The sequence below is a fragment of the Odocoileus virginianus genome, chromosome 6, assembly GCF_023699985.2.
Source record: "Odocoileus virginianus isolate 20LAN1187 ecotype Illinois chromosome 6, Ovbor_1.2, whole genome shotgun sequence".
In the NCBI taxonomy this organism is placed as follows: domain Eukaryota; kingdom Metazoa; phylum Chordata; class Mammalia; order Artiodactyla; family Cervidae; genus Odocoileus; species Odocoileus virginianus.
The window spans coordinates 62,717,100-62,744,593 of NC_069679.1; the positions used below are offsets into that span (position 1 = coordinate 62,717,100).

A 27,494-nucleotide genomic window follows, 5' to 3' on the forward strand; every position below is an offset into this window, starting at 1 on the left:
CACTTTCTCTCAAATCCTCACATTTTGTTGGTACTAACCAATTGTCTAGAATCTAACCAATTCTAACTACCACGACCATCTTCTCTCACCTTAACTATTAACCTGTCTTCTCTCACCTTAACTATTAACCTTCCATCCTTGTCCCTTATAGTCCATTTTCCATGAAGCAGCCAAATTTATCTTTATGAATTATAAGACAAATCATTCCATTCTTTGGCCCCAAACTTTCAAAAGTATTGCCATCTAAGTCAGAAAAAAAGCCACTACATTGGCCTCTAACATAACTGTCTGTGTGTTTTACTCACGCCATCTCTCACCCCTTCCCCTCCTCTAGACTGCCTTTATCAGAAAGGGGTCAGGAATGAAAATAATGTACATCTGCTATAATTGTCCTTTCTTTTTCAAAGAAATAAAAGGAGGGCCAGCTGCTGAGATGAAAACACTGGTCATAGGTTTAAAGAAGTGGGAAGAAAACATATTGCAAGTTGCATAAGAATAGCTACTCCACAAACATGAGCAGGAGATGACCAGAACTAAGTAAAGATTCTTAAGGTTGTGAATCGTGCATTTTAGTGGTGCCTATTCACAGGGATATGTGGTTTATTTCAGCCAGTACTCAGCAATCCTGGAACAGGAGCAAAAGAGACAGACAGATCCAGGTTGGGAATTATTTAGGGATAAAGGAATCTACAGTGCCTGTGTGTGTAAAAGGGGGAGATGCAAGGAAGTGACATTATTCTCCAGACTGGCCTCCTCTGGGAAGGGAGTTGGGGAAACTCACCTACTACAAAGGTCTTTTGAAGCCTTTTGTAAGGAATCTGACAAACACATAAGCAGCTTAGTATGGGAAAAGTTCCTGAGATCTTAGCTTCTACCCCAAATTCTCATTGAAAGAGTTAACACTAGATATGTCTCCTTTGCTAAAGTCTAACCAGAGGCATGAGTTTAAGCTTCCTTCCTTTAACTCATTTTAAACCTGTAAGGTTCCCAATTTAGACTTCCACAGATTAAGACTTTTGGGGGTTGTTAAACATAAATTCAACTTGAAAGAAGATAGGATCTAAAAGAGTAGTTCCAGAGCTAGCTTCAAAGAGAATTTTTTAAATTCTAGCAGTTGAACTCCAAGGGAGGCCTACCTCAGTCATCACAATTTTTGTAAAAATTAACAATAGCAACAACAAATACAGAGGTAAGAAGCAGCCACTTGGGAACTAATTAGATTAGAAAGTGTCCCAAAGAAAAGTCTCTTGGAGCATTCCAAAGCAATACTTAAATCCATGCATAAAGGTCTTTGATAAAGGTAGTCAGTGTTTAAAAAGCAAAAACATCCCTTTCCCAACAAAGGTCTGTAGTCAAGGCTATGGTCTTTACAGTAATCATGTATGGTTGTGAGAGCTGGACCATAAAGAAGGCAGGGCACCAAAGAATTGATGCTTTTGAACTCTGATGATGGAAAAGGCTCTTGAGAGACCATCCCCAAGAAAAAGAAAGGCAAAAAGGCAAACAGTTGTCTGAGGAGGCCTTACAAATAGCTGAGAAAAGAGAAGGAAAAAAGGAAAGATATACCCATCTGAATGCAGAGTTCCAAAGAGTAGCAAGGAGAGATAATAAAGCCTTCCTCGGTGATCAATGCAAAGAAATAGAGGAAAACAATAGAATGGGAAAGACTAGACATCTCCTCAAGAAAATTAGAGATAAAAAGGGAATGTTTCATGCAAAGATGGGAACAATAAAGGACAGAAACAGTATGGGCCTAACAGAAGCAGAAAACATTAAGAAGAGGTGGCAAGAATACATAGGAGAACTATACAAAAAAGATCTTAATGACTCAGATAACCATGATGGTGTGATCACTCACCTAGAGCCAGACATCCTGGAGTGTGAAGTCAAGAGGACCTTATGAAGCATCACTATGAACAAAGCCAGTGGAAGTGATGGAATTCCAGTTGAGCTATTTCAAATCCTAAAGATGATGCTGTGAAAGTGCTACACTCAATATGCCAGCAAATTTGGAAAACTCAGCAGTGGCCACAGGACTGGAAAAGGTCAGTTTTCATTCCAATCCCAAAGAAAGGTAATGTCAAAGAATGCTCAGACTACCACACAATTGCACTTATCTCACACACTAGCAAAGGAATGCTCAAAATTCTCCAAGCCAGGCTTCAACAGTATGTGAACTGTGAACTTCCAGGTGTTCAAACTGGATTAAGCAAATTCAGAGGAACCAGAGTTCAAAATGCCAACATCAGTCAGATCATAGAAAAAGCAAGAGAGCTCCAGAAAAACATCTACTCTTGCTTTATTGACTACACCAAATCCTTTGACCATGTGGATCACAACAAACTGTGGAAAATTCTGAAAGAGGTGGGAATACCAGACCACCTGACCTGCCTCTTGAGAAATTTGTATACAGGACAAGAAGCAACAGTTAAAACTGATAATGGAACAATAGACTGGTTGCAAATTGGGAAGGAGTACCTCAAGGCTGTATATCGTCACCATGCTTATTTAACTTATATGCAGAGCAAATTATTCAAAATGACAGGCTGGTTAAAGGACAAGCTGGAATCAAGATTGCTGGGAGAAAAATCAATAACCTCAGATATGCAGATGACACCATATGCGAAGAGAAACTAAAAGCAAAGAGGAACTAAAGAGCCTCTTGATAAAAGTGAGAGAGGAAAGTGAAAAAGCTGGCTTAAAACTCAGCATTCAAAAACCTAAGATCATGGCATCTGGTCTCATTACTTCATGGGAAATAGATGGGGAAACAATGGAAACAGTGACAGACTTTATTTTCTTGGAGTCCAAAATCACTGCAGGTGGTGACTTCAGCCATGAAATTAAAAGACGCTTGCTCTTTGGAAGAAAAGCTATGACAAACCTAAGACAGAGTATTAAAAGCAGACACATTACTTTGCCAACAAAGGTCCATCTAGTCAAAGATATGGTTTTTCCAGTAGTCACATATGGATGTGAGATTTGGACCATAATGAAACCTGAACACCAAAGAACTGATGGTTTTGAACTGTGGTGTTGAAGATCTTTAAGAGTCCCTTGGACTTCAAGGAGATCAAAGAAATCAATCATAAATGAAATTAGGCTTGAATATTCATTAGAAGGACCATTGCTGAAGCTGAAGCTCCAGTACTTTGGCCACCTGATACAAAGAACTGACTTATAGGAAAAGACCCTGAAGTTGGGAAAAATTGAAGGCAGGAGAAGGGGACACCAGGGGATGAGATGGTTGGATGGCATCACCGACTCAATGGACATGAGTTTGAGCATGTTCTGGGTGTTGGTGATAGACAGAGAAGCCTGGCATGCTGCAGTCCATGGGGTCACAAAGATTTGGACACCACTGAGCAACTGAACTGAACTAAACTGGATAGCAAGAAGATCAAACCAGTCAGTCTTAAATGAAATCAACCCTGAATACTCATTGGAAGCACTGATGCTGAAGCTGAAGCTCCAAAGCTTTGGCTACCTGATGTGACAATCAACTCATTGGAAAAGACCCTGATGCTGGGAAAGATTGAAGGCAGAAGTATAAGAGGGCAACAGAGGATGAGATGGTTGGATGGCATCACCGATGCAATGGAAGTGAATTTGGGCAAACTCCAGGAGATAGTGAATGACAGGGAAGCCTGGCATGCTGCAGTCCATGGGGTGGCAAAGATTCAGGCATGACTTGGTGACTGAACAACAACAAAGGTCTTTGGAATGATTTTTATCTTAACATGTTCTAAATATAGCCATCTGTGGATTTGTTAATCTTTCGAATATATAGGGGAAAAAAATCTAACTATTTTATCTCCATCAAAATTTAAATCATATGTACAATGATCCTTGATACTACATATGTAAGGATCATTAAGTCCTCATTGTTTTTCTATAGCAGAGCACCACTTTCCCTTTAAAGCAACAACCTGCCCCAGGCAATATACACAATCATGGAAATCAAAACTAAATTTATTTAAAGGTCCCAAAGCACCTTGTAGTCATCAGTAAATAAAATTCTCCCTTGACTAGGAAAGGGGAGAACAGCTCCAGAGGGAGGGGATATGACTGATTCGAGTTGTTGTGTGGCAGAAACCAACATGACATTGTAAAACAAATAGCCTCCAATTAAAAATAAAATAAAATAAAATTCTCCCCTGACTAAAATACCTGTTCTTAGAAAGCAGACTTTCATTAAAAACTTCTCTCAAAATCAAGTTTTTGTTTTCTACTTTGTAACATGAAAGGAAATGCCATGCATATATAAACACCAAATAATCTAGTAGAAATATATTTTATTGAACTTGAAAGTGGAATCCAAAGCCACACTTCTAAATTTTACCACTTCTAACCTAGTGGACATTTCTAACAAATGACCTGCAAATCCCTCACACTCAGCCCTCTTGTCCCAGTATTACCTGTCCCTTCTTTCCCACCTTAGAAAGAGCTTTGTCATTCACTCATTGGAATTAGCCAGAAATCTACAAGTCCTTTTGAACTCTTCCTTCTACTCTCTCACTCATTCATTGATTCAACAAAACAACTGAAATGTTTCAGGAACTTTATATCAGCTCAGTTCAGTCGCTGAGTCCTGTCTGACTCTGCCACTCCGGGGACTGCAGCATGCCAGGAATTTTACATACAATTTCTTATTTAGCATTTCAAATGAGTCTGTATGTAGGGCTTATTATCTCCATTTTATAGATGACAGTTTAGATAATTGATGCAAATTCTTAATAAGAAATAAAAAATAAACCTAGATTTGTCTGATTCCAAAGTCCAAGGTCTTTTTATAAGCCAAACTATCTATGCTTGACCATGGGCAACTAAGGGCCATGTGCCAAGTCTGGCCATCTATATCTGTTTAAAGTTTTATTAGAATGTAGCATGCTCATTTGTTTGCATTCTTTCTATGGCTGTTTAGCACTACAACAGCAGAGATGAGTAGTTGCAAAAGAGTCATTACAGCCTGTGAAGCCTAAGACAATTATCTGGCCCTTTATAGAAAAGAAGATTTTGCCAGTTCTAAGCTGTATCATCCATCATATCTCTACCAACTCAGTTTATGCCTTCCTGGATTACTCCAAGAGCACCCTAACCAGTTTCTTTGCCCACAGCCTCCATCTCCTTCAATCTGTCTTGCACACTGAAGAATCAAATCCTTATTTATCTCATAACCATTAGCAAAAATGACAAAATCCTTCTAAAACTATACAAGGCCTTTGGCATCTTGGTACCTTTCTTCCTCACCTTCCTCCTGCTTTCCATTCACGCTAAAGTGAAATACTCAGAGAACAGCAGAAAGGTCAACTCAGTTCATTCCTGTTTTTTCACAGAAGTTCCCTTTCCCTGAAAAGTACCTTAGCCTTGCCTCATTTACCTACTTGTTTTTACATCCTAAGTTCAAGAGTCAATTCCTCCAAAAACCTTCCTGGATTCCTCAGGCTGAACTAGGTGAACTTTTTTTATTAATTTTTTTCCAACATATGTTCAGTGAGCACATCTACCAACTAGGGCTTCCCTATTGACACAAACAGTAAAGAATCTGACTGCAATGCAGGAGACCTGGATGCAATACCTGGGATGGGAAGACCCTCTGGAGAAAAGAATTGCTATCCACCCCAGTACTCTTGCCTGGAGAATTCCAAGGACAGAGGAGCCTGGTCAGCTATGGTCCATAGTGTTGCAAAGAGTCAGACACAACTGAGCAACAAATACTCTCACTTTCATCAACTAGGCACACTACTTTGTACTAAACACATGACAAATAGGACAGTTTTCAAACAGTTTTCAATCTACTGGCCTGTACATCTGAAACTACTAAACCATAAAAAAGATGCCCATAACCCTGAACTTTGGGCTCCATGAAATATGTTTCTTCATGGGATACTAAAGCTCATTAAAGAAAAGGGAAGAAAAAAGTCTTTTTTACAAGCAAGGGTAAAGCAGATACAAAGAACTGACCCAGTTTCCAAAATAAACATTAAGCTTAAAGCTCTCTCCATCTGGCTAAACTAAAACCAGAAATGAAAATCAGCATGTCCACACTCTATGTCCTAACTACACCACAACAGTAAAGAAAAAATTTAACATATAACTTATTATTATATCGGTGTCACCTAAAGTCTCATGTTTAGATTTGTAGACAAACTTTTTAATCTTTTGGAGAAGTGTAACAACTCTCAACCCTTTTAACCTTTAAGGTTAACAACTTTTAACCCTGACTAGATATCTATTCAGACCAAATATCCTTCAGAGTCCCCATTGGGCATTCTCCCTGGGCCCATTTCTTTACCCTGAGGCAAATGTCTCTCAGTCTTCCAAGCTGCCTACCTTCTATAGGGTAAAACGCTGTTCTTTCCAAAAGCTTAATTTCTTTTCTCCATAATATTCCTTGGCAGTCTTCCCTCTCAACTCTCTACTGAATATATTCTGTACAGGACATATCTTACTCTCTGTAAAAAGAAAGGATGCACTGTATATGCAAAGTCCTAACCTTTTAAGTGACACCTCTTCTTTTTCCATATTAACCTCATCTCCAATAACCAGTCCAATTCTAAGAACAGGATCATAACCATCCTAACCGAACCTCAGATAAATCAAACGTTAGTATTGAAAAGGACCTTAAAAGTTATTTATTTCAATTTCTGCAATTTACACTTGAAAAAATTAAAATCCAAAGAGATCCAAAGCTATCCAAGGTCACACAGACCTTTGCTCCAGCTTATTCTATTAATATATTTTCACAATCTCTGAGTCTCACCATCTTGCATTTGTTTCTGTTTCCTATGGAGCGGGGTAAGTGCAGCGCCACACTCTCGGACTGGCTTTTATCTGAACTCCGCTGAGGGTGCTAAATGAGTCCATGTACTAGAGAATACGTGTGGCATCTGTCTCCTCTGCGTGATGTTGAGTGACCAGTGTGTAACTAAGTGCTCACTGGTGACCCTTAACTACCCTCATGGAGATCTGAATTTCCTGTTATACATATCCCACTGGCAGATGGTCCTGCTATCCTTCTAAATGTGTTAAACCATTTGTCTGATGCATTATAAACCATACCAGTCAATTATAGAAAGTTCTTAGACTGTTGGAGCTATCATCAATTACAGACCATTTAAAAATTATAGTAGCATTGCTATGACTGGGTTTCCTCCCTCCCAATTAAACCCAAGCCGTTTTCACATTTGTAGTTTTTGTTTTGCTTTGTTTTACTTTTAAAGGCTTACTTTGCATGGCATCCTACCAGGACAGATTCTGATCACTGTAGACCCCATGAGTCAGGCTGCTTCAATTGGCAACTAAGCAGACAACAATGGAAAAAGTGAAAACTGTTTTTAAATAAAATAAACACCCAAGCATTTATAGTTCTTTTAAATAGGCTGTTAACATGTTTACTAACATATATAACATTTTATAATATATTAAAACAAAACAAAGCAAATGAAAACAAATTTTTGGTTGAACATAATTTATGGCAAAAAGTTATCTAAAACATTCTTATTTTGTGTTTCTTTTTGATCACTCACCTAGAGCCATCCTAGAATGTGAAGTCAAGTGGGCCTTAGAAAGCATCACTACAAACAAAGCTAGTGGATGTGATGGAATTTCAGTTGAGCTATTTCAAATCCTAAAGATGATGCTGTCAAAGTGCTACACTCAATATGCCAGCAAATTTGGAAAACTCAGCAGTGGCCACAGGACTGGAAAAGGTCCATTTTCATTCCAATCCCTAAGAAAAGCAATCCCAAAGAATGCTCAAACTACCACACAATTGCACTCATCTCACATGCTAGTAAAGTAATGCTCAAAATTCTCCAAGCCAGGCTTCAGCAATACGTGAACCGAGAACTTCCAGATGTTCAAGCTGGTTTTAGAAAAGGCAGAGGAACCAGAGATCAAATTGCCAACATCTGCTGGATCATCGAAAAAGCAAGAGAGTTCCAAAAAACATCTATTTCTGCTTTATTGACTACGCCAAAGCCTTCGACTGTGTGGATCACAATAAACTGTGGAAAATTCTTCAAGAGATGGGAATACCAGACCACCTGACCTGCCTCTTGAGAAACTTGTATGCAGGTCAGGAAGCAACAGTTAGAACTGGACATGGAACAACAGACTGGTTCCAAATAGGAAAAGGAGTATGTCAAGGCTGTATATTGTCACCCTGCTTATTTAACTTATATGCAGAGTATATCATGAGAAATGCTGGGCTGAAAGAAGCATAAGCTGGAATTAAGATTGCTGGGAGAAATATCAATAACCTCAGATATGCAGATGACACCACCCTTATGGCAGAAAGTGAAGAGGAACTAAAAAGCCTCTTGATGAAAGTGAAAGAGGAGAGTGAAAACGTTGCCTTAAAGCTCAACATTCAGAAAACTAAGATCATGGCATCTGGTCCCATCACCTCATGGGAAATAGATGGGAAGACAGTGGAAACAGTGTCAGACTTTATTTTGAGGGGCTCTAAAATCACTGCAGATGGTGACTGCAGCCATGAAATTAAAAGATGCTTACTCCTTGGAAGGAAATTTATGACCAACCTAGATAGCATATTAAAAAGCAGAGACATTACTTTGCCAACAAAGGTCCATCTAGTCAAGGCTATGGTTTTTCCAGTGGTCATGTATGGATGTGAGAGTTGGACTGTGAAGAAAGCTGAGTGCTGAAAAATTGATGCTTTTGAACTGTGGTATTGGAGAAGACTCTTGAAAGTCCCTTGGACTACAAGGAGATCCAACCAGTCTATCCTAAAGATCAGTCCTGGGTGTTCATTGGAAGGACTGATGTTGAAGCTGAAACTCCAATACTTTGGCCACCTCATGCGAAGAGTTGAGTCATTGGAAGAGACACTGATATTTGGAGGGATTGGGGGTAGGAGGAAAAGGGGATGACAGAGGATGAGATGGCTGGATGGCATCACCGACTCGATGGGCATGAGTTTGAGTAAACTCTGGGAGTTGGTGATGGATAGGGAGGCCTGGCGTGCTGCGATTCATGGGGTCGCAAAGACTTGGACACGACTGAGTGACTGAACTGAACTGAATGAAAAACACAAGTGTATAGTTTTTTACAATGGTTGTAATAAGCTAAAATACAAGTTATATGATTATTTAGTAATGAAGCAAGAGCTAAGCAATTGTTTTCTTGATACATCTGTCAGGGGAGTGTGAAATTTCCTTGGTTCTCTCTCACCACAGCAAAAATTTGAAGCGACAGACAGACCACCAGTGTTACAGCTCCGTGTTATAGCTCAGTTTTATTTGGCAGGCAAAGGAAAATACATCCTTGAGGCCTGTGGGTGGGCTGACCCAGAAGACACAAAGAGAAGAGAAGCTCTGGCTCAATTTTGGCTCCTCTTTTTATGTTTTTCTCCTCCCCCTGAGCCTGCCCTATGTAAACTGGGATGCCAAGAGGGCTGTTTGTTTTACCTGAGGTCCTTACTCCGGTCCTTGGACCTTCCTTTGTTCTATTTTCACAGGCTTTTCCCTTCTTTGTCTTTTAGCCACAGCCATTTTGGATTCCTTTTTTCTATTCTAACTACCTAACACACCTTTAAAAGAGGATCCATAAAAATATTAGACAAAAAGGATAATTATATCAGAAAATTCTATAACTCATATTTCTTTGTTTTATAGCAATCAAAACAAGTCATCAGCATACGAAGGTGTTTTCTGAATAGAAAAGCAAAATTAGTCTGCTAATCTTCAGGAAAAGTTATTAGGGGCTCAATAACATGATTATATGAATGAAATGGAATAGAAAGCATTTAAGGAAGGCATCATTAAGTATTTACTGAGCAAATTGGCAGAGATTACCCACATCTTGATCTAAAAAAGAAAAGGTATGCTGTTCTTCACAACTACTGCAGAACTAAACTTTGAAAATGCTCTTTTCCACAAAAGCCCTTTAGTGGTGATTAGTGAATATTAGCAGAGTAGTTAGGTTTGTTCATGATTAGACAGAGGAATGAGGAGGAGCTGACTGTCGTGGGGTAGTAACGGCTGCTGCCAGACCCAAGGGGCACACTCAAGGCAGACAGCATAGCCAAAGAGATAAACCTGAGAAAAAGAACAAATGGTAGTAGACCTATGTAAGAAACAACCCTTCCAGATCTGGAATCTGAGCAGGAGCAAAGGTAAGAACATTAGATTTAAGCCTAAGAAATCCCTAGGTAGCAGAAAAGAGAAATACCCTGGGACACTGCTGACACAGGGTGCCTGGAGTTGAAGGGAGGCCATGGTCATAAACTATGATATCAACAAGGAGAATCTTGAGACTGTGGTCCAGGACAGAGTTCACACAATTCAGCATCAGGGCGAAAGAACTGAGGAGTCTGAGAAGACAGGCCATTAGAGAAAGAAGAAGGTTCAGAAAGGTTCTAGGAACTGGAATTGCTGCCATTTAAATTTTTAAACTTTGCTGGAAGGCACAAAAGTTTCAGGTGGCTTTCTCCAGAAAAAAAGAATCTATCATTTACAAGTAGTGATTACTTTCTCAACAGAAAATAGGCAGTTGGTATCTCCATCAACCTTCTGAAAAACATCTTTGTCAGTTATTGAGTTATAACGTTACAAGTGGTGCTTCTCAAGCAGCCAGCACAGATTGACTGGAATCCTAGCACAACTGAAAGCACAAACCTGTTTTTTAACTCCTTCCCTTCCTCCCCTTGTCCATCACACACACACACACACACACACACACACACACACACACAATCTCTGGATAAATCTGAGCCTGATAACACTTCTTAGGTTCTAAGAACACTTACTGGGTTTGTTTTCCTCTGTTTTCCTTGGTGCTGTCACAGGAAAATAATTATATTGGAAAAAAATTATACTAAGAACACAAACAGCTGCAATAGCCACATTTGGCTGATATTTTGTACATGTGTGTCTAATAAGATTTGGAATTATGGGAAGTTACTGTAATACTTCATGGTGCTTAACAGTTTTCAATCATCTTCTTGGGTTGTTTCAAAGGAAGCATGCCATGAAATTACCAAGGACCCAAGGACTAAGAAGGAAATTAAAAGGCATCTCCTTGGAACACTCTGGCTACAGAAGATGGATTTTTTTCAGAGGCACAAAAAGAAAACCAAACTCAAAAGATATCAGAAATTGGTTTATTCAGGTGTGAAAGGAGATACAGCAGAAACTCAAGAAGGAAAAGAATCCACTTTTTGCCCAGATCTTCATCTTGAAATTAAGACAGGAACTGAAGAGGAGACAGGAGAAAGAAATTTTGACACAGCAATATAATTGGCTGTACATGAATTAGGGAAGAAGGGGGCCAACAATGAACTAAATGAAGTTTTGAAAACTCAACTCAATCTACGTGAAAATTTCTAGAGGTGCTAGTTTCAGAAGGTAGTTGGTAGAAAACAAAAACTATGGTGGGAGAAACAGTTGTTGGTGATTCTACTGCCTCACCTCTCAGAACTTATTATCAGGCCACATGAGAAACTTAAGGCTGGGACAACCCATGGACAGAAGAGCCTGGCAGGCTACAGTCCACGAGGTCATGAAAGAGTCGGACAGGACTTAACTAAACAACAACAGCAGCAATCCAGGTGAAGTAGCTGCGCCCCACCACGGGCCCACAATACAGGTGAGCTCAGCAGGCTTTCACAAAGGAATCACAGCTAAAATTCAATGTGCATTCTTCTGGCATATGGGCTCATCAGCGATCCAAATGGGGTAGATTCAAGGACTGGAGATTTTCATTATGATCATCAGGGACATCTTCAACTTCATTTATCATGCAATAAATTTTGATTGGGCACAGCATTAAAAATTGTTTAGAAGTTGAGTATATAGAGAATATATGATGTTGAAGCTGAAACTCCAATACTTTGGCCACCTGATGTGAAGAGCTGACTCATTTGAAAAGACCCTGATGCTGGGAAAGATTGAGGACAGGAGAAGATGGGGACGACAGAGGATGAGATGGTTGGATGGCATCACCAACTCCATGGACATGAGTTTGGGTAAACTCTGGGAGTTGGTGATGGACAAGGAGGCCTGGCGTGCTGCAGTTCATGGGGTCATAGAGTCAGACACGACTGAGTGACTGAAGTGAACTGATATAGAGACCAAAAAAAAATAGGCCATACTGTCATGGAGTTTACATTTTGAAGAAAAAGAAAACAGAGTAAACATGGTTTCAGGCCTTGTAGATACAATAAAGAATAGATTAAAGGGAAGAGAATAAGAGTGATTGGCATGGCAGTGGGTAGCACTGAGAAGAATTTCTGGAGAGGTGGTTTGAATGGCGACCTGCCTAAATTGGGGCATAAGTCAGGGGAGGGGGTCATAAGCAGTGGGGGAAGCAGTGCAAGGAGCCTGAGACAGTTCTATTTTCTGATGTGTACAGCAATATGGTTGGCATGGTTTGAGTAGGACAAGCAAGAGTGGGAATGGTAAAAAGTGAGGTGAGAGAAGCAGGTGAGGGCCAGACCACTAAAGCTTTGATTGAAGGGGTGGGATATCAGGATTTTATTTTTCATGCAGTGTAAAACACTGGAAGACTCTGAACACAGGAACAATATGTTCTTACTTTCTGAGTTAAGATTATGAGTCAAGGGTTAAAATGGGAGCAACATATAGGAGATTATTAGTTGATCTTGGATGGTAAGCTACAGAAGTGGGGAGAAATAATCAAATATACTTTCATGGTAAAGTCAACAAGACTTGTTATGAATAGATGTAATACATAAGAAAAACAGGAATCTAAGATGATTCCCAGGCTTGCAGTCTGGGAAACAAAGTGAATAATGGTGTCCTTCAGCTGTATATAGATTTTCTTTTTCTGTTATTGTCTTGTTGAAAAATTAAACTATGCTAATATGTCCACTCTGAAAAATAGTTTGACAAGTTATTTTTTTAAAACAGAACACTATTTGTCCAAGAAATCTCTTTTCTGGATTTTTATCCCAGAGAACTGAAAAGTTATGTCCAAACAAAAAACTATACACAAACAAGGTATGCTATTCTCCACAACTGCTTCAGAACTAAACTTTGAAAATGTTCTTTTTCACAAAAGCCCTTTAGCAATGAATTTAGTGAATTTATTTATTATAATAACCAAAAACTAGAAATTATCAAAATGCCCTTCAGTGGATGAATGATCAAGCAGCAGTATATCCAAACCATGAAATACTGCTCAGGAATAAGAAGGAACAAACTATTAATACATTCAACCACTTAGATGGATTTCGAGAGACTTATGCTGAGTGGAAAAGACCAATTTCAGAAAACCACATTTTGCATGATTTCACTTATGTAACATTTTCAAAATCACAAAATTATATAGATAAAGAACAGATCAGTAGTTGCCAAGGTTAGGGAGGCTTGGGGGAAGGGGTGAGTGTGACATGAAGGAGATCTTTGAGGTAACAGAAAAATTCTGTGTTTTGATGTCAGTAGTGGTTACAGGAATCCACAAATGTGATAATACAACACAAAGCTATCCACACACTGTGTCACAGCCAATGTTGATGTTGTACTAGAGCCCTATAAGATATAACTGTTGTGGGAAACTAAGGGAAGAGCACAAAAGTCCTCACTATTCTTTCTTTCTTCTTTTTTTTTTTTTTTTGGAGTTAAATTTCTTTTTCTTTTTTTTTTTCCCATTTATTTTTATAAGTTGGAGGCTAATTACTTTGCAATATTGTGGTGGTTTTTGCCATACATTGACATGAATCAGCCATGGGTTTACATGTATTCCCCATCCCGATCCCCTCTCCCACCTCCCTCTCTATCCCATCCCTCTGGGTCTTCCCAGTGCACCAGCCCCAAGCACTTGTCTCATGCATCCAATCTGGGCTGGTGATCTGTTTCACCCTAGATAATATACATGTTTCGATGCTGTTCTCTCAAAACATCCCACCCTCACCTTCTCCCACAGAGTCCAAAAGTCTGTTCTGTACATCTGTGTCTCTTTTTCTGTTTTGCATGTAGGGTTATCGTTACCATCTTTCTAAATTCCATATATATGTGTTAGTATATTGTACTGGTCTTTATCTTTCTGGGTTACTTCACTCTGTATAATGGGCTCCAGTTTCATCCATCTCATTAGAACTGATTCAAATGAATTCTTTTTAATGGCTGAGTAATATTCCATTGTGTATATGTACCACAGCTTCCTTATCCATTCGTCTGCTGATGGGCATCTAGGTTGCTTCCATGTCCTAGCTATTATAAATAGTGCTGTGATGAACATTGGGATGCACGTGTCTCTTTCAGATCTGGTTTCCTCGGTGTGTATGCCCAGAATGGGTAGGGAGGTGGGAAGTAGGCTCTAACAGAAACAAACACAACATTGTAAAGAAATTTAACTCCAACAACAAAAGAAAACTGGAATTAAATTTCTTTACAATGTTGTGTTTGTTTCTGTGATACAAAAAGAGCCAGCTGTATGTATACACACATCCCCTCCCTATTGAGCCTCCTTCCCACCTCCCAACCCCCACATCCCATTCCTCTAGGTTATCACAGAGCACCAAACCGAGCTCCCTGATCTCTGCAGCAGGTTCCCACCATCTACCTATGTAACACACACAGTGTATAAATGTCACTCCTGCTCTCCCAATTTGTCTTATCCTCCCCTTCCACTAGGCTATCTTTGCAAATTTCAGTGAATCTATAATTACTTCAAAATGAATTCTTTTTCTACTTAACCATGCTCAAGTATAAGGCAAAATGCATTATATAAATATTAAAAAGTAGCATAATAATAAATACTACATCTGACAAAATGTTGTCTCCTGAATTTATAAAGCACCTCTTCTGCCAATACGTCTTATCACTTTCGGTATGTAGGCAGCAGTTCAATTAAGAGATCTTCAAGATCTCTTGTGAGAACATTTTCCTCCTAAAAGCCTGTGGATCAAAAATCCCTTGGAACTGACACTCTACCTCTCGTACCTTTAAGCAGCAAAGAGAACCTGTGTGTTCTTGTTTCTGTACCCAATTAAAAGAGTATGGAAAAAAAACACTGTTAACATCAGTGTCCAGTAACTTGCAGACATTCTGAACTCTGCAAATTACCTTGTTTAGACCCAATATACTGACCTTTCACAAATCAACTGACATTCCTAGACTCTAACATTTTTCCCATTCAGTTCAGTTCAGTTCAGTCGCTCAATTGTATCTGACTCTTTGCAACCCCATGAACCGCAGCTCGCCAGGTCTCCCTGTTCATCACCCATTAATGTCAAAATATAAAATTTTATAACACAGAATCTCAAAAAGGATGGCTTAGACCAGAAACAATTAACATGACCTAGAGGCTACATAGTAACACTAATCATAACTTCAGTCCTGAGGTTACTCCAGGTCTCAGAACTAGGCTCAGATAAATCATCCAAGTCAATGAGATACATGGTGTATATGGTGGTGAAGTCCCCCTCAAAATCTCCTTTTTCAACAGCTTCTTTTGTATATATTTCCTTAACATTCTGATATCCTGTATTGTCCAATCTCAGTCTGATGGTGGTGATAGAATACCTGGTCCTTCACTCCTGTAGAGAAGCATCCTACTCCCAAGAACATCATCAAGTCATTTAGTACTCAGGTCTGCATGCCTCATCCTAGACACATTCATCATTGCTGAATGCACTGACAATTACTAATCCTTTTATTCTCTCATATTGGCATATATTCCACCTAGAATTCTGTAATGAAGACTAGATTTATAAACACTTTTATTAGTCTAAACTGTACAAACCTACATAAGACTATTAACTAAAACATTTTCTAAATAAGCTATCTCACATCACATCCTGTCTATTTTTCAGAATTTAAAGCACTGCCAACAAAACCTATGGAATATGCCAGACACTGTCTTTCTTGATGTTGTTCTTCCTTTAGAAATAGCTATGCTGGGTACAATGCTATAAACAGAATTAAATAAAAGAGATACCATTCTGACTTTTTTATCACTCCATTCATACTATTTTTCAGGTGCCAATACATCCTAAAGGGTAAAATATATATCAGTTTGCATTTCTCTTTTCTAAGGCTGAATAAAAATTAAAGCAAGGTAAATGAAATGGATTGAATATCCTTCTGAAGACAAAGTAATTTCATCTTACTTCTATCCAAGATTGGAGCTGGAGAGCTGCCAACAATAATACTTTTTAAAAAAAAAAACAGAAAAGATACTTACAGCCAACCATCATCATGGCCACTGAAAACATCTTCTCCACATCCGTGGTAGGAGCTATGTTCCCAAATCCTATGGTTGTAAGGCTTGTCATGGTAAAGTAGAGAGAGGATACATACAGGGAATCCTTGCTGGGTCCTCCTTCCCACATCCCTGCACTGGTGTTGTACCGATATGGAGTCCCAATGCTCAAGGCCAACTGGTAGAGCCAACTGTCTATTTGGATGGTGTTCGTGACTTCATCGATGACCTCGTAGTCCCCGATGCTGTACCATATGCAGGCCAGCCAGTGAGCAACTAGTCCAAACACACAAACCAGGAGCACAAGGACGGCAGCTCCATACTCCAGGTAGTGGTCCAGTTTCCTGGCAACACGGCCCAGTCTCAAGAGACGCACCACTTTTAAAGAACTGAAGAGACTGCTGATTCCCTGAATCAAAGAAAAGAAATGATACAACACTTTCAGAAAAGCAAAGGCTGGTGAAAACAAAACAATGGCTCACCTTAATGAACTCAAGCACAATTTATATACTAAGAACATACACATACATAATACAGCTCTGACTTTAAGCCAGTGAAAAAGTTTAAATGATAAAGTTTTTACATGCAGATTCCTTCCCACCAGGAAATAAGATATTTGTGAATTATTAGATGTACAAAAAAGTTTCATTAGGTAAGACCCAGTTTATTTTCATAAGGGGAGTATAAATAGCACAGAGAAAAACCAAAGAAGAAAATAGCTCAGATGCAATACACAGAGTATAGAAATAGGGTGACAAATTCAGACCTTTCATTTCTTCTCCTTGTAAAATGTTTCCTCTACTCTAAAAGATTTTATTTTATTTCTTACTTTATAAATGCTATGAACAGCAAAACTTCTGAAAAATGGAATCCTAGTTTTACTGTCAAGCAAACAGGAAATATTTCTGCGTATATTAGGAGAATGAGCAAATGTCACTGCTGCTTCCACCACCTCCTGCCAGTTATGAAAATCACTAAATTTGTAGAGCTGTGAAAAAGTGAAGAGTTGAACCTAGAATGGGATATCTATGAAATCCTATCATCCTCTAGCAATAGTCATAGAAAAGAATACTATAAGGGAATAGCAGCAAGAAGATTCATATTTTGTTGAGAAGCTCAAAATACCAAATAGAGAATTATCCAAATGGAAACACAGCATAGACTTTTTTCAACACACCACAGACTTTATTCAGTCCATGAAGTTCCCAAAGTTACTTTTTTTGCAAAGCATGCAATAAGCCACTCAGAGAGATTAATGTCATTCCTGGTGCAGAAGAGGAAGACAAAACAGTGGCCCAAGACCCTCTCATCTGATCATCACTTCAATTCTCACAGAGTCCATGACTTCCTTACTGCTAATTCTGTCTCCCAGAGAGGAGACAAGGAATCTAACATAACCTGAAAGTGAAGTAAAAGCGTCAGCTGTTGAGTTGTGTCCAACTCTTTGTGACTCCATGGACTGTAGCCCACCAGGCTCCTCTGTCCCTGGAATTCTCCAGGCAAGAACACTGGAATGGGTAGCCATTCCCTTCTCCAGAGGATCTTCCCAACCCAGGGATCAAACCCAGGTCTTCTAAATTGCAGGTAGATTCTTTACCTAATCTGAGCTTAATTCTGATCAACATAGAAGAACTTGGTAAAATAGAACAGAGGCAATATTAATGAGACTCTAATTATGGCACTGTATAGTTACAGTGAAAAAGGTTAAGAATGCATTTTATTATACTCTATATGATGGTATATGTTTGAAATTTTGCAAAAGAAAAATGTGAAATAGAATGAAAATAAAGAGAAGTACAAACAGGAGACCTAGTGGAAGCAAAAGAGGAACAGGAGCATCCTGTCTCAGTTTTCTGTCTCAAGCTCAATATCCTTAGGCCTGACTCTATTTAGATTCTTATTCTCAAAGGCTGTGGCATATACACAGTCTTAAATCAATTCTTATTTCACTTGAACACTTGGGGGAGGGGAGATATTGAACTTCAAACAGTTCGAAAGGATAGCATCAATAAAATTCAGATGATGAATGGCATCATTCAGTGATATGAGATATTGAGAGGTAAGAAGATTCAAGAGAGTCTGGAAGCTCTCAAAACAAAGGGACTATGTAATCACGAACAAGAAGAACAAAATAAGTATTTATCAAGCATTTCTATATGTCAGGCTATGAGTTGGGCCCTGGGGACATTAAGACAAATATGCCTTGCTTCTGCTCTAAAGAAACCTATAGTCAAAATGCATGAACTCAAACAGGGTTAAATTAAAAAATAAATACAGTGCTGTAGATGTTTTCTTCCACTTGGCTCCAATTTTTTAAAGAACTGTGGTACTTCTATTTAAATACTACAGAGAAAATTTATTTCTACCATAATTTTTTTTCTAAAAACAAAGGAAGAAGACACAGAAACTTTATCCCCAAATCAAACTAAAAAATAGTCACAACCTTCAGCTAGACTGTTAAGAATCAGGACCTACTAGAATTAGGGCCAAATGAGGGAAGAACACACTCTCTTGACCTCTGATGTGGGCAGATCTCTACAAGAGAAGGTGATCCACCCTGAGGACCACCTGCTCTAGACTCCAAACCATCAAAAGGCACTATTTTCTGTAAACATGTTCAATATCATTTCAATATTACAAAATACTTGGTAAGAATTGTAAAGGGTTCTGTGATACCACTTCCTCCTAGATCTTAGTCAGCTCCCCACTAACATCTCTTGCAAAATCATTTTCTGAGGCTAGCCTTATCCCTGCTTCTATTATGCATTAGGATTCTCAATACAATTACCCTCAACCTCTCCTGGTTGATTTACTGCCTATCCATGTTTCAACTGACTTCAATACATGAAGGATTCATAGCACAAAACTTAGCACAAAACTCTTTCCCTAAGTTCCCGATACAGAAGCCAAATGCCTGCTGCACATTTCCATTTAGGTATTCCATAGGTGTTCAACAGGGAAACGTCCCAAAGGGAATCTCTTTGTTCCTGAATCAGTTCTTCATCTGCTTCTCTTGTGAACAACATCACTATGAACCCCACCCTCTCTCCTGCCACACTCAGACAATTATCAAGTTTTGAGAATCTCAGCATTCAAACTTCTCAAAATAAATCTCAATAAATCTCTCAAAAAATGTCCCTTCTTTCCCATTCCCAAGGTCACGTCTTGGTTATGGCTTCATGGTGTTTCTCCCTGTGTGACAGAAAAAGGCTCTCCATCAGTCACCCCAACTCCATTCGCACTGCTTTTACTTATCTGATAACGCTGGAGAGGCTAGCCTGGTATTGTTTTATATTTTATTTTGTTTATTTATATTTTATTTTGTTTATTTATATTTTATTTATATTTTATTTATAAAATATTTTCTATTTTATTTTATATTTCATATATCTATATACATATATATGTATGTATGTGTGTATATATTTATATATATACATATATATGTATGTGTGTGTATATATATTTATATACATATACATATATATGTATGTATGTGTGTGTGTATATATATATATAAAAACATGTCCCTCTCTGACCTAAAATCTTTGGTGTTAGCTCACTGCATAAAGGATTAAGAGTTCACTCCTTACTCTGACATGAAAAGTTCTTCAGGACCTTGCATCTGTCTATCTGGTCAGCATCTCCGCCAGCAAGCCCTCCCTATGCTATCTCGGCTCACGCCGTGCTCCGCTATGTAGAGCTCCCAGAGTGCCCGTGCTCTTCATGCCACACTATAAGTTGTTCCCTCTGCTTAAAGCACCCTTCCCTCCCACTGTCTTGGTAGCCAGGGCCTTACTTAGAGTTTATGACAAAGACTCTCTCCTCCATATGCATTTCTCTGACCTATCATCTACATGGTCATACCCACTGTGAAAGTCAGGTATTCTTCCTTTGTGTTATTACATACTCTCTGCTCATCTATATTACAATAATTATCACAATAGTACTTTATTACAAGGCTCCGTTTGTGTGACAACATGCCAGGAAATGCTAAATCACTTGAAGAACATATCCAGTATCAATTACAAAGCTTGTTGTTGATGTTATTCAGCTGCTCAGTCGTGTCTGACTATTTGTGACCCCATGGACTACAGCACACCAGGCTTCCCTGTCCTTCACCATCTTCTGGAGTTTGCTCAAACTGATGTCCATTGAGTTGTTGATGCCCTCCAACCATCTCAACCTCTGTTGCCCCCTTTTCCTTCCTGCCCTCAATCTTTCCCAGCATCAGGGGCTTTTCCAATGAGTCAGCTCTTCACATCAGATGGCCAAAGTATTGGAACTTCAGCTTCAGCATCAGTCCTTCCAATGAATATTCAGGACTGATTTCCTTTAGGATTGACTGGTTTGATCTCCTTGCAGTCCAAGGAATTCTCAAGAATCTTCTCTAACACCACAGTTCAAAAGCATCAGTTCTTAGGTACTCAGGCTTCATTATGGTCCAACTCTTACATCTGTACATGCCAACAGGAAAAACCATAGCTTTGACTGTATGGACCTTGGTCAGCAAAGTAATGTCTCTGCTTTTTAATACACTGTCTAGGTTTTTCATAGCTTTTCTTCCAAGGAGCAAGCATCTTTTAATTTCATGGCTGTAGTCACTGTCCACAGTGATTTTGGAGCCCAAGAAAATAAAGTCTTTTAGTGTTTCCATTGTTTCCCCATCTATATTGCATGAAGTGATGGGACCAGATGCCATGATCTTTTTTGAATGTTGAGTTTTAAGCCAGCTTTTTCACTCTCCTCTTTCACTTTCAAGAGGCTCTTTAGTTCCTTTTCACTTTCTGCCCTAAGAGTGGTGTCATCTGCATATCTAAGGTTACTGATATTTCTCCTGGAAATCTTGATCCCAGCTTGTGATTCAGTCAGCCTGACATTTCACATGATGTATTCTGCATATAAGTAAAATAAGCAGGAAGACAATCTACAGCCTTGAAACATTCCTTTCCCAATTTTGAACCAGTCTGTTGTTCCATGTCCGGTTCTAAGTTTTGCTTTTTGACCTGCATACAGGTTTCTCAGGAGGCAGGTAAGGTGATCAGTTTACACAGTTTATTCCCATTTTTAAGAATATTCCACAGTTTGCCATGATCCACACAGTCAAAGCCTTTAGCATAGTCAATGAGGCAGAAGTAGATGTTTTTCTGGAATCTCTTGCTTTTTCTATGATCCAACGGATTTTGGCAATTTGGTCTCTGGTTCCTCTGCCTTTTTTTAATTAAACCCAGCTTGTACATCTAGAAGTTGTTGGTTCATGTACTGTTGAAGCCTAGCTTGGAGGATTTTGAGCATGACCTTGCTAGCATGTGATATGAGTGCAATTGTGCATTAGTTTGAATACTCTTTTGCATGGCCTTTCTTTGGTTTTGGACTGAAAACCGGCCTTTTCCAGTCCTGTGGCCACTGCTGAATTTTCCAAATTTGTTAACATATTGTATTCCAAGGCTTGACTTACAGTAATATACTAAGCTATCAATATATTCAGTAATGTATGAAAAACTTTTTTACAATACAAGTATTTGTGAGTGTAATGAATTGAACGTGTCATGGGGCAGGGAGACGGCATAGTTAACAATCCTATATGATAGGTATCACTACTAAAACATAGCCTAGAAAAATGAAGTACAATAATTTGGCTAAGTTTATGCAGCTAGTAAGAGGAGCCTGGGTTCAAATATAGACAGTCTCATCCACACTCTTTGCTCCTAACCACTTCACTATGTGACCTCATTCTAAACCTCACTATATTTAGAGCATAATATATTATTTAACTAATCATATTAGTACCCACAGTGTTGGCTTAAACACAAGCATTCTCTAGAAGACTGAATCAAGAAGATTAAATAGCTTGCTTCCCTCTTATTCCCACCCAGGCACAGCAGTGACCCCCTTACGGGTCTGTGAAGGCCCTAGAGCCCTGGAGAATCTATAGTTCTCTAACACGGACCAACTCACTTCATCCTCACAATATCAGGACTCCTGTCTCCACTGCTCATAGGAGGACACTGAAGCTCAGACAGGTTAAACAACCTGTCAAAAGTCACATAGCTAGCAAGGAATGGAAGCATCACTCAGATCTAGTCCTTCAGATTCTACATGTATTTCCCACAATAGCCAACGGCAGCATCTTCCTGTCCTCAACCGCAATAATCATTGCAATAATAATCTTCCTAGAAGAGAATATCAAGTGTATCCTCCAGGGGCTCATCATAGACGTTAAACACAATCTCTTCTGCTGGCCTTCAAGGTCTACAAGCCCATCTCTAATCTGCTGGGTCATTTCCAACCACGACTTTGCTGAACAATAATGTTCAAGTCAAACCAAACTTTTTGCTCTCAAAAACAACCCCAAAATTTCACCTTTTAATTTGTCCACAGTAGACCTTTCATCTACTTATGAAACCAGAAACTGTTATTCAAAATAAGTAATATAGAAAAAAGGAAGTTTGTTTTATTTAGAAAGTTTTTTTTTCCAACTATATCATTCTCCACTGTTTTGTATCCAAAAAAATTTACTGAAATCACTATAATCAAAATTCAAAGTTAAATGACTTTCTTTTAAAACTTGACAAAATACTTAACACTTGAAACAATCCAAATGTCCATCTCTGGTAGAATTGATTTTAAAAATCATTGCATGTTCACTCGACAAAATACTATCCAGAAATAAACATGAATAAACTAGAATTATATGAAATAACAAGAATAAATCTAAAAAGTGTCATATTGAACAAGAGTATATACTGCATGATTCCATTTATAAAAGTTTAAAAACAAATGGAACTACTCTTAGGGATTAGAAGTCATTAGAAGTCAAAGTGGTTTTCTTTCTTTGGGGAGGGACTGTGACTATGTAAGGCCTGAATGGGCTCTGTCAATATTCTGTTTCCTAATATGGCATTACTAGGAATGACTAGGTGTGTTGGTTTTGTGAAAATCCCTCAAACTCTACTTATGATTGTAAGATTGATGGAATTTTTAACATATAGTATATTTAAATAGCAAGAAAAAAGTGTTAAGAAAAATCCATTAGTCACTGTTGTGTTGTTAAGGTTAACGTTTCACCACAGTACATAATCTGGATTAATGATTTCTTCTGCATCATATGATTTGGAGAGAGGGGAAGAGGAGTCATATTCAACTCAATCCAAAATAAGATTTTACTTATTTTATAACTCACCCTCATAAACTTTAGATTGGGTCTCAAATTATACTTAATCCCCTGTCAGGAATTTTAATTTAACCCATGTGGTAATACTGGATACTTTGATTGTCCAAAATAAAAATTACTTCCTTCTGTACTACCACCTATTTTTAACAAGCTCTTGATTCTGTACTTTCCACCAGTTTTGACTGCTCATTCATTTTCTGCTTAATTTCACTGCATGCTTTCCAATTTTTTCTGTGCCTTCATCTGTACTCCAGTGGCATTCGGCCTCTATCCCAACCTCTGAGCTCTTAGCTCACAAATCCCTGGGGTTCCACTGGTGGAAGAGAATATCAAACACATCAAATGCATAATAGAACACAGCAGGGCTAATGGAGAACTTTCAGTCATCTGCCTTCCCTTCTAGCCAATTTCCCTACTTGACAAGCCCCTTAAGCCATGAGAGCGCAAAGAACAATATCCTGTAGATATCTCAGTGTTATTTACTCTTCAAGGTATTTTTGTAGATTCTCACATTAAAAGTACATGGAGTGTCATCAGCATAAAAATAATGTCTTGCAATGATAAATCCATTTAAAATACAAATCAATTCTCTCATCCGAGCCAAGGATAATAGATAACGCAGCTAGTATTCTTTCCTTCCTTCTTCCCCTATTGCTTCATAAACAGAAAAGGAGTGATCAAAGAACTTGTCCAAGGACATATGACAATTAAGTGGGGGTGAGAGAACAGGAATACAGACATAATATTCAGTTGCTCAGTTTTCCACCTACATTTAACATTCTCTCACATAGGATGTGTAGTAGATTGTTTAAAAAAAAGCAGCTGCAGTCACTTCCTTCCCTGTATCTATACCCTTTCACCACATTACTTTGCAACCTCTCCCAACAAAAGATAGACTCTATTTCCACATCTTGACTTGAGTCTAGACTGGCTTTATGATTCACTTTGGCCAAGAGAATGTAGTGTAAGTGACATTTGTACCAGTTCCAAGCCTAGACCTCAAGAAGCATAACCTCTAATCATGGTCTTAGATCTTATGGCCATTCTAAGTTGTCATATGAAGAATGGCAACTAGGTTTGAGGAGGATGAGAGGTCATAAGAACAGTCCTCTGAGTTATCCATATGAGCCATCCCAGATCAGCTAGCCACCAGCCATCCCAGCAATCTACCATGGATGCATGGGTGAACGTAGCTGAAATAAGCCAAACCTAGCTAAAGCCAGCAGAATCACTCAGAACACAGACAAATGAGTTAAATAAATGGTGATAGAATTATCCATAAAGTTTTGGAGTAGTTTGTCATGCAGAGGAAAAAAGCTAACTGATACAAATGTGAGAAAAGCATATGTATTTATGAGCACATTATTTCATACTTGTTTGATATAAAATGGAAGCAAAATACATACATACTTGGCATCTGGTCCCATCACTTCATGGCAAATAGATGGGTAAACAGTGAAAACAGTGTCAGACTTTATTTGGGGGGGGGCTCCAAAATCACTGCAGATGGTGATTGGAGCCATGAAATTCAAAGACACTTGCTCCTTGGAAAAAAAGTTATGACCAACCTACACAGCATATTAAAAAGCAGTGACATTACTTTGCCAACAAAGGTCCATCTAATCAAAGCTATGGTTTTTCCAGTAGTCATGTATGGATGTGAGAGTTGGACCATAAAGAAAGTTGAGTGCTGAAGAATTGATGCTTTTGAACTGTGGTGTTGGAGAAGACTCTTGAGAGTCCCTTAGACTTCAAGGAAATCCAACCAGTCCATCCTAAAGGAAATCAGTACTGAATATTCATTGGAAGGACTGATGCTGAAGCTGAAACTCCAATACTTTGGCCACCCAATGCAAAGAATTAACTCACTAGAAAAGACCCTGATGCTGGGAAAGACTGAAGGTGGAAGGAGAAGGGGATGATAGAGGATGAGATGGTTGGATGGCATCACCAACTCAATGGACATGAGGTTGAGTAAAGTCCAGGAGTTGGTGATGGACAGTGAGGCCTGGTGTGCTGCAGTCCATGGGGTTGCAGAGTCAGACACGACTGAGTGACTGAACTGATAAGTCTCATTTTAATAAGACAGTCTCCCAAATAGGTAAGATATGAATGTATAAAATAAACTTTAATATACAATTGGTAGATATTAGTTTACCTTCTGTGTTGGGACATATGTCACTATCTTGCTTTGCAAGAATTTATCATGATTGGTCAACAGAAAAATAATAGCATTCTATATCACCAAAACTACCACTTAATGGAAAAATCTGTAATCACTTTTTAAAATCCAGATGCATATCAGGATTATCTTGGATTTTTTTTTTTTTTAAAAAATACAAGCTCAGGTATTACTTTTTTTCTCCAAAGTTCCAGATATGTTTCTAATGAGCAGCCATGTTTAAAAGCAACTGGACTATATGATGATCTTCTACCTTTACCTAGCTTTCTCACTTTTTCTATTTCATATTCAATGCTCCTATTTCATTTAGTTTATATTTTCCAATTGCTCCATCTCTTTTTATGTTATTTTGCAAGGCTTTATCAAGCATAGTAGAAAAGCTTTTATATACATATATACAAATAGTATGTATACTATACATATTTTAGAAAACTTATGAATTTTTGCCCCACTAAAAAACTTACATTTTGATTCTACTTGTTTGACTTAGCATGAATAGAATGTTAGATTTCTAATTTAAACAATAGATATGCAACAAGCAACAAAGTTTTACTGTATAGCACATGGACTTATAGTCAATATTTTATAATAACCTATAATGGAAAATAATCTGAAAAATAACATATGTGTATACATATAACTGAATCTCCTTGCCATGCACTTGAAATTTGTAAGTCAACTTTACTTCAATAAAATATATATATATATTAAGAAAAAAATTATATAGGGCAGAAATCACTGCTTATGAGTGGAAGAACACCAGGCATTTTTCCACAGGATCTGACTTCAGAGCAGTCTTTATTGCAGTCCTCAGAGTTATGTTCCTTGTGAACTTCCCATCAGGGCACAAATAAGAAGTGAGCAAATAAGACTCAACTGGCCATCTTACTGAAGTACTGAATCCATCTTACTCTAAAAACCTGAAGAACTGAAATTGTCTAGCCCCGTACTTTGCTTGGACACAGAGAATTGAAACCATAACTAGCCATCTATATTGACATGACTTGGTACTATTCGTGTCTTCCTTAGCATGATCTTATTCTTCAGGACTTCTGCCCAGGCAAATAGTTTGATTATGCAATATAGGAACTACCTTAAGACCCATTAACTCTTCAGTGGAAAGCACCGACAGTTTAAGCCCTAAGATTCTTTGAACTTTTCGCCTCAAAATCATCACCTTACTGTTTCCACCAATCCTGGACCATGGTATCGTGATTCTTAAACCTTACCCAATTCTAACAAAGCCTACTCTCCTAAACCTTTCCCAATTTGAAAGATCCACCTTAAACCAAATTTCCAGTTCCCAATAAATTCTCTCATTTTCTGAGAAGATACTATCAAATGTCTGAGACACTACTAAATCTTTGCAAGATAGTGTTCTCCCATCAAATGGTAAGCAATAAAAACTCAGCTTTGTCTTATCAATGAACTGTGTTTGTAGTTCTAGCTTTTGATGCTTCATGCCCTACCTAACTTAATACCTATGATGACAATACAGGTATAACTTTCAGAGTTCCACAAGAGATAGGCTCAGAATTGTATCAGTCAGGGAACCCTTAAGCTATGGTGTCCTTGTCAAGTTATTAATAGCTCATTAAAAGTTCTTTACAGTTCAGATGAAATTTATCCATCAGAGATCATTTTTAAATATAAGTAATATTGCCTAGAAACACAGATAGCATATTTCCTTCATCAGAGGAAGAATGGAAGACAGCTGACCAAAGGTAAAGCTGTCCTGCAGGAGAAATGGTTTTTTAACCCTTTATCCACAATGTGTAATAAACAAATTTCTTAAGGATAAAAAATTCCGATATAAAGGTAACCATGTTCCCTGTGAGTCAGCATGTGTTATCTCTGAAAGCAGAGATAAAATCATAGTATAAAATAAAGTAATAAGAAGATTAAATGGAGTAGGAATGGAGGCTTAGAACTTCCTTCAAAGAAGAA

The 27,494-nt window shown here is 38.3% G+C and overlaps 1 protein-coding gene across 1 annotated transcript in view; it reads right to left on the reverse strand.

Moving 5' to 3' along the window:
- Window positions 1-27,494, reverse strand: part of KCNH5 (potassium voltage-gated channel subfamily H member 5) — a 367,441-nt gene that overhangs the window by 260,999 nt on the left and 78,948 nt on the right. The window contains exon 7 of the mRNA XM_070469447.1: window positions 16,174-16,600. Within this exon, the coding sequence (XP_070325548.1) occupies window positions 16,174-16,600 (427 nt within the window). The remainder of the gene's footprint in view (window positions 1-16,173; window positions 16,601-27,494) is intronic.